Raw genomic sequence first — 8920 nt, 5'->3', positions numbered from 1 at the left:
CTTAAAATTGCTGATGGCCTGGCCATTGGAATTCTATAGAGCTGGGGTTTCTCAGGCTAAGGCAGTTATGTGATCAAATATAAGACACAATGTAATATAAAACAATACATATAAGGTGATGTAATATATTCCATCAGCCTAAGACTTTACCTTGCCCAATGGCCAAGAAAGCCCCCCGAAGCTACTCAGGGAGAAAGAAGGTTCACACAAAAGCCTGTAAACTGGTCTAGACCCCCCATGACTTGTAAACTTCCTAGATGGACACAAGTAAGAATATCCTCCTGCGCCTGCTCTTCATTTCCACCTCTCCACCTCCAAATCCCCATTTCTTAAAACAGGGATGAACTCCAAACCTAGGAGCCTCCGATTTACCCTCAAAAGACCCAGGAATGTTTAGTCCCCTTTAATGCTTGGTCATCCTTCTCTACGTACCTCCAGATACTCTTCCAAACACAAAGCTTCGTTAACCGGCATGATTTACAGATCAGAAATGCTGAGATTTCTGGAATACACACATTCTTTTCCAAGAGTCTCATCAAAGGGTTACAACTTGAGTACATGTAGAAGACAAGTAGTAAACACACTCAAACCACTCAAGTAACAAACACCTAATATTTATTAATAAATTAGTACACTTGAAGGCATTTTTCTGATATCCGTCCCTCACCACGACCCACAACCCCCGCCCACACAAAGGGAGTCCACACCACCTTTGCATGCGAGTCTGCCAACTGAACATTAGAGAGTGCGCAGGTTTATAAATGGGAGCAGAGTTGCAAATATATTGGACAAGAGTTCTTACAGCTGCAGCCGTTTTTAATTAAAGTGATTGAAGGACGAAGGAGACCCACCAAGACCAAGGCCTTGAGGCGGACTGGACCTACCAGCTATGTGTGTATAAAAAACAAGACATCTTTTAAAGCAAAGCTGGGCAAATTCCCTATGGAAAAAAGGTGCCACTGGCTCTCAGTTGTGACTTTCCAAAGTGCAGCAGTATGTTCCAGAACAGCTCAATTCCTAAAAAGATGAAGTTCAAGTTCTTTGGTGGCCCAGTTGTCAAGCCACTTAAATAGCAAGTTCTGATGGCTTGAGGATTTCATGTCTCCAGCCCAGAGCATATTAGCAGAAGAGGAGCACAAGTAATCAAGCATTCTACACAGTGCTCAAGTGAAAACCATACGATCAGCAACAGTGTGGTCAAGTTTCAGCCATGAATATGAACTGTACACCAAGGCATATTAAAAAGAGAACTCAAAGTCTAATTGTATTACAGTAACTCAACGGGGTATTACATTTTTTCAACCTTAACAAAATCTGTAAATTACAATGAATAATAAAAACAGTAATCATTAATTAAAAAAAAAGCAGACGTGGATGTTGAGACATGAAGACTGCTTAAAGAATTCACAAGATGCCATTTACACTTTTAAGAGGTTAAGAGCCTCACAATCCAGTGTGCAAGGAAAGTCACACTGCATTTGGGGTCCATTAAGTGAATTTAAAGTGCACAGAACAATTCGGAAAATACATAAGAAATCGAAACAAAGAAAATATGGAACCCAAAAAACTTTAGTGGTGGGTATTTTTCAACAGTTACACCTTGAGAAGGCTTATAGACTAATGTCCTAGACGGGTTAAAAAAGGAAAGAACTCAAAATATTGGCCCAATACTCTGTTAAACACACACACACACACACACACACTCACACACACCCAAGAATCTAGAAAAACGAAAACAAAACCAACAAAAAACCACCCTGCCACTAAACCGAGTCACTTCCAAAGTGTAGCAGACCTCAGGTTCTACAACAGGTCAGGAAGATGGCTATACACAGAGTCCAAGAGGGTCTGACTGGCTTCCTGGCTCTTGACTCCGATAATTTCAAACAGCCGGTCCAGCTTGTCCTCAGCCTGAGGAATCTCTTCGATCACCCGCAGCTCCTCAGGATTCAGAATGTGGAGCATGTCGTCAAAAATAGGCTGCAAGTCACAGGGGTCCAGGCGTACCTGCCGCAACACTGTGTCCTTCTTTTCTGCGGGGAGGAGAAGGGAGGGAAGGGGACAGAGATAAGGGATGGTACTGGGGAAACCAAGGAGAGGAGGAGAGCTAGGAGGGACAGCTCCCCACCTAGAAGGTTGTCCCCACCCCCTACCCTCAAGGTGAGTAAGGGAACCTCTGGCACATTTTAAACAGCCCAGTAGTTTTTATGTGCCTTGCACTAAAGATAACAAACAAGATTTGAGTCCTGGAGATCAGACAGGGAACCACTTGACTGGGTTGTTGATTGTCATTAGCATGACTTTGCCTCAACTTAGAAGACATCTAGATTCTTCCAAAACCCCGGATGCTGGAATACTTACAGAAAGTTAAATAAAATGAAAACACAACAAAACAACCCTCTCCCATCTGTAATGTGTTTACTAAACAAAGACATCACTCCACCCTGGCTCGCAAAAATTCCAGATCAATGTAGTCTGCTCATCTGACTGCTAATGACACTGCCAAATTTTAAAACTAAACTGCTAAGAGCAAAAGCACATAAATGAGAAAATACTGCTTCTTGGGCCAGAGCTCACTCAACATGGTGAAGAACTGTGACTTTTATTACTATTATAAAAAAGTTTTCTCCAAAATATAACATGGAACATAAAATACAACCTAAAATACAAATCTTTCATATAAATATAAATAGGTACGGTATAGAAAATAGAACATATTTTATAAACATAAAATATAACCCTTTCACAAAAGTATAATTGGAATTCCCCAAACCGGGAAATTCTGAACAAAAATTTGTCATCAATACAGCGTGCGTGCCAATCCCTATCGTGCCCTTAAAAACCGCAAGTGGCAAATTATTTACCAAACACTAACCCACAATGCTTAAAACATTGCTATTTGCAACGATTCTTAAGAGGATTAATTTTAATTTGAGTTACTGAAACCTACACTTCTGACTCTCAAGATAGGTTATACTTTAAATCCTTGGATTCTTCAAACCTGGTAAATAATTTTCAACAAAACTTGCCAGACTGCATTTTATCAGACCTTCCTGAAACACCTTTGATAGCGTCATGAGGATAAAGGGTGACCAATGCAGACTGTCTGCCAGATAATCAGAGCTGTAAAGACCTTCAGGGTGGGTGGTGGCTGGCGAGTGACGTGGTTTCTCTCAGGCCCAGTAGACCCATCATCCTGGGGTCTATGATACATCTTCCTGGGCAGGTCACCCAATGACTCAGCTACCACTGGACTGTGCAACTGCTGGGGGAGAAACCCCAGGGTCTCCTCTGGGGGAGGCTTACAGAATACGCCTTGTAACCATCCTGCCCAGTCTGTACCTTTGGTAATAAAGGAGCCCGTCCTGCTCAGCGCCGAGGAGCCGCTGGATGTGGAGTCACAGCGAAGAAGGGGCTCGGATTCATCCACGAAGAAGCCCTTGTTCTTATCCAGCGGGGACGGCTCCACCGTCAGCAGAGTGGAATTCTCCAGTTTCGTGTTGGGGCTGGGGATGGGGCTCGGGCTAAGGGGGCTGGGACTCATCGGGAGAGCCAGCTTGTCAGTTTCCAGCTGGGGGAGGAAACAAACAAAAGTGTTTTTCATTACATACTTCAAAAATTAGAGAGAAAAAAAATGAAACTGAAACCCCAGGTGTTCTTTTTGTTCCGTTTGTTTTATATATAAATTCTGCTGTTTTGACAGTCCATAACTTACATTATTGCTAAATACACACAGAGAGAGACTTTCAAAAATATACATGGAGCCATGTGTAAGCATTAAAAATTAGAAAGCAGGGGCACCTGGGTGGGTCAGTCGCTTAAGGGTCTGCCTTCTGCTCAGGTCATGATCCTGGGGCCCTGGGATCGAGCCCTGCATCAGGCTCCCTGCTCAGCAGGGAGTCTTCTTCCCCCTCTGCTTCTCTCCTCTCCTGCTTGCTTTCTCTCGCTCTCTCTCAAATAAAATCTTACAAAAAAAAAAAAAAAGAAGAAGAAGAAGAAGTATATGCACCAAGCTGTTACCTCACAGGAGTGGAACTGGACAAGGGAGTAAAGAAGATCTCCAACTTAAAATATAATTTGATAGATTTGGAAATGGTCTTAGATAATACCTAGCACATTCTCCTCTGTATGGGTTGAATTATATCCATCAAAATTCATAGGTTGAAGTCAAAACTCCCTGAGCCTCAAAATGTGACTGCACAGAGAGACAGAGCCAACTAAGGAACTTTAACAAGACAGGATTGGGGGATAGTTGGGTCCTATACCAAGATGACTGGTGTCTTTATGAGAAGCCATTAGGACACAGAAACACACAGTGGGATGAGCATGTGAAGACAGAGGAGGAAGGCTACCCTCTTCTACAAGCCAAGGAGAGAAGCCTGAGGACACCTTTACTTCAAACTTCTAGCCTCCAGAATTGTGACAAAACCCAGTCTGTGGTACTTCATCATGGTAGCCCAAGCAAACTAATATACCCTCTTTACAAGTAAGGAAACTGAGGTCTAGAGAAATGATGTGACTTTCTTAATGACGGGCTCCTGCCCAGTAAGGGGCAGAACTAAGGCTAGGCCCTAGGCTTCCTGACTCCTACTTCAGAGCAGCTCTCGAGAACACCAGAGGCAAAAGCATCTGGATGGAGCACGTGAGGACCGCCCCCAGGGAGCCAGGGTACAGCTCCAAGGGATTTAACGGAGGCCTTCATGAAGCTCACATTCTGGAGGGGAGCGTCAGAAAGACAGTAACAAGTAAGCAAACAAGAAGGTTTCAGATGGAAATGGTGAGCTTCATGAGCATCGGCTGGTATGTGGAGAATAGATTTTAGGGGGGCAAGAAACAAAATAGAGAGACCAGTTAGGATCTGCTACAGTGACTGGGGAGGTAAAAACCACAGCTTGCACCAGGTGTGGAATGGGGAAATAATAGGTCATAGCCCCCAATGTTACAGGTGAAACCACTAAGGCCCAGAGAGGGCATACAGCCATGGGAAGAAGGCTAGTGCGCAACTCAAGTCGGCTCGATACCTCTACTACCCTTGTCATTTGCCGCTGGGCTTTCAAACTCTGGCAGGCACTTGTGGCATTGACCTTAATGGACCAAGTCCATTGACCTTAATCTTTTTATTGGCTCTTCTGGCAGGGATGCAAATCCAGGAGCCAGGTGGCCAGATCCCACGGGGCAGGGTTTAGGGAGTGTTGATCACCACTCATTAGAACCCTCGTGACTTCACTCACACATGACAAGCAAAACATTTTCGAGTTCCTCAATCAGGAAGACACTGACCCTCATTTCAAAGTATTAGGTTGAAGGGTTGTAAAAAACACAAAGCCAACACAACCGTCTCTTTTACAACCTGTAAGGCCTGAGAAATTCTTACAACTGACTGCAGATTGCAAAGACCACCGGTTACTGCACATGTCTACCATTCCAACAGCACTTCTCCTCTATACAACCACTCATACCTTCTTCTGCCTCCCGTGAAAGTTTAAGACTTGGGTAATGCATCCCCAGCTGCCCCTTCCAATCCACAAAGTTTTATGTATGTGCTTTTAAATTTTTTAATTCAATAGGGCCCTGGCATGTGCCCCTCCTCCCTGAAACGCACATGGCCATTCATGCCAATACACATTTTTTATTCACTCAATTAGACAAAGAGCACTTGTCTACACTTTGGTTCTCAGGAACAACATTACATTGGACAACATGGTCCATCAATATAGTGCACTGTTCTTGCTTAAAGAGAGAAATTCCTGCCCACAAATCACATGCCAACAGACTAAGGAGTCCACCCACCCGTTTCCTGAACTTAGTTCAAAACTTTAAATATTTAATTTTTCCCCCACTTTTGCCAAAGGACCCTATGCATGGAAATTAAGTACATGATTTCCAATGTCATTCAGAAAGACAGACTGTTGCAGAATTCTCTCTTGTAATTAACAATGAGTCGAGTGAATATGAAACTGCCCCTAAGAATGGTTTTAGTGTCATCACAGTGGGGTTAAGAACCATAACCGAAGCCCAAGATCATGCGACAATCATCTTTCTAGAAAATCTATTCAGCTACTAAGTATAGGCATCCCCTGCTTTACCCAGGATACATAGCAGCCAGCTGCATTCCAGATTTCTCGAGTTATCTGCAGTTTTTTCTTATAGGAAAAGAAAACCTGGCTCATAGATACTTAACTTCTTTCCTCCCTTGACCTTACTATTTATAATATCCATCAAAATTGCATTGCAGCACAGCAACTCAAGCATTGTACGACCTCTGATAGCTCTAATCGGAAGTGAAGTCACCAGGACATGTGGAATGAATTAATTCTTTATTGATTCAGAAAGTTCACTGTTGAGTTCACAGCAAATAAAGAATACCTCTAATATGATTTAGATACTGAAAGACAAATATTCTAAACAAGAAAGCCAGGAAAGGGTCTCATCCTCTTGCAAAAGCTATAAGCATGAACTTACCCAAACATTCACAAAATAGATTACAAGTGACTTAATTTATTCCTTATGCATCTTTGGGCCTTCCAAGTTCTCTACAGGGAAATATTAACTTTCATGATTATAAAAACAATACATGTTATTTTTAAAAGCAGTTACCACTGATAAGTATGTTTTCCGTTTGGTAACTTGAAAATGTTATGGCTGCCGTGGCTCCTATTTACACTGGTAGCCAAGGAACAGGAGAGAGTCTTAAGATCACCTACTTGGCTGAGTGCCTCTCTAGACTTTTCTGAAGAGTTCACAGGCCCAAAGGGGTAACACTGCCCCCCAACTTATTGGGGTAGATATTAAGCCTTAAGAGAAAGGCCTCTCAGGAAACTTGACCAGTGGGGGCCATCTATCCACCAGATAATCAAAGTCCCTTTGCAGGAACTTAAAAAAGCCAATTCTTTTTGCCTTCCAGCCATGAGCTCATCATGCTCACTTGGAAGCCTCACTGGGGAAATGAGGTAGAGACACAAAGAAAGGGGAGGAGGCAGAGATAATGAGGGGAGAGCTCCCCAGGGAGCCAACACCAGACGGGTGGTTCTGTTGTGTGACCTTAAAGAGCATGTGATTTATTTTGGCCCAACGAGCCCCCCAAGGCCCTCCTGAGTACTCTCCATGCAAGTTCACTTAGTCCTTCCAGATACTAGTACCAGGTGATAGGGGAAGAGAGATGAATGGTTCACTTCAACTCCACCTTAAGTTCCTCTGTTGGCCTGTTTTCCTTTCTGATTTCCAGAACCACTGAGCACATGGAACCAGCCAAATGGATGAGGTCAACAAGGTACTGATTGAAATTTGGGGGCTTGAACACCCCTGGGCTACGGAGGTTTGTAGCATTGTTTGTGAGAAAGGTGACTGAACTTGTATTTGGGCTACACTGGAATGAGCCATTTCCCGCTGTGTCCCTGCAACCCTGTGTTCCTACAGGTTCCAAAGCCAAGTGCCCACTCTGGCGCTTGGCTAAATTACAGCCTGAAACTGAAGCTCAAAAATAAGTCTTCTCTTTTAATATCAAACCAAAAAGCACTTTCCCGTTGACTGACCCTTCCTAAAAGGATACACTGTGGAAGGCTGAAGAGTTTTCTAGTCCTGGGGGATGGTCCAGTAATGGGTGGTAAAGGAACATCCTTGTAAACCTTGGTCATGGCAAAAGTGATTTATAAATTAAATGAGGTTCTAAGTAAGACTACCTTTCCTCCCTCCTGTGATCTAGCAGCTTTTCTAAGTATACACTTAGGGAAATCTCTTCCAGCATGCATTGGATGTTCTGCATAGCCAACTCCTAAACATCAAAGTCATGAATACCCTGGGATTTCACTGCAAGGGAAGAAAGGAAAAAGACTTCTAACTAGCTGTGTGGTTTTAGAAAAACCCTTCCCTCCTTAGACCGGTTTCCTCATTTCTGAACAAAAAAGATTAGACCAGGTCTTCTCTGTTCAACTTCTGTTTCATTTATTGTCAGCCCTGCTATGTCATTTTCCATGCGCCCAACCCACCCACCCCAATTCTCTCTCTCCTTCCAACTTACCCCCAACTGGTTCACTCAACTAAGGTTTACCACTGAGTTATTTTCAATTACTACCCAATTACAATCTCCCTGTGGTTGCACAATCTGTTTTCATAAAACTAATTAACAACTTTGATGCATCAATGACCCCCTGAAATGAAGCATTAATTACCCAGCCTAGATGCTCCTTGCCAGTCTGCTAAAGTGGTTCAACTTAACCCCTTGGCTCCTGGCACTACCCAGTTGGATTCCACAAGGCCCCCTCTCCCCACTCTATAGCCAGATATACTTGATAGACTCAAGAAGAAGCTTCCTTACAAGCCAAAGCTTACCCTTTCCACTGAACTTTCCCTCCAGATCTCACCCAACATGTAAAAAGAAGGGAAAAATCCTATGCCATGCTTGTGAAATTTTCCATCACTTTAATAATGGTTTTTAAAAGCCCATTTGCTAAATTCAATGAAAACTAATTGCTATTCCATCTGAGCTGACCCTCTATGTTGCTCAGATCCAGTAGACAACGGAGACTTTAAGAAATAAACCATTACCAGTACTGTGCAAAATGATTCGTCATGAAATATAAGTAATCCATTTGCTGTGAAGGTATCTCTTCTGAGCTTCATCTGACAGATGAGAAAACTGAGCCTCTAAGAGGTTTGCATAACCTGCCCAAAGTCACAAAGTGAGGATTCAAGATCAGGCCTGTCTAGTTTCCAAGCGATCTTCTTTGCTGAGCTTTTGTCACTTCTCTGTCTGGACCCACTGGACATTTACAGGAAATGTCAAACCCACGTAAACCCAACACAAGCAACCAAATGACCACAAGGAGCTGCCGTGGCTTCTGAGGGAAGGGGCAGAAGGCAGGGCCTCCACTCTGGCCCTGAGATAAAGATGAGAGATTCTGCAAATATCAGACACCTCAAC

At 43.3% G+C, this 8920-nt stretch overlaps 1 protein-coding gene across 1 annotated transcript in view; it reads right to left on the bottom strand.

Moving 5' to 3' along the window:
- Positions 1-598: 598 nt before the first annotated feature.
- The window catches only part of TNFRSF21 (TNF receptor superfamily member 21), a 65567-nt gene continuing 57245 nt past the window's right edge, over positions 599-8920 (bottom strand). The window contains exons 5-6 of the mRNA XM_059400293.1: positions 3343-3571; positions 599-2033 (exon numbers count right to left, since the gene is read on the bottom strand). Coding sequence (XP_059256276.1) covers positions 1804-2033; positions 3343-3571 — 459 coding nt within the window. The 3' untranslated portion in view covers positions 599-1803. The remainder of the gene's footprint in view (positions 2034-3342; positions 3572-8920) is intronic.

Source organism: Mustela nigripes, chromosome 5, assembly GCF_022355385.1.
Source record: "Mustela nigripes isolate SB6536 chromosome 5, MUSNIG.SB6536, whole genome shotgun sequence".
Taxonomy (NCBI): domain Eukaryota; kingdom Metazoa; phylum Chordata; class Mammalia; order Carnivora; family Mustelidae; genus Mustela; species Mustela nigripes.
This window is presented reverse-complemented; position numbering and strand designations above follow the sequence as displayed.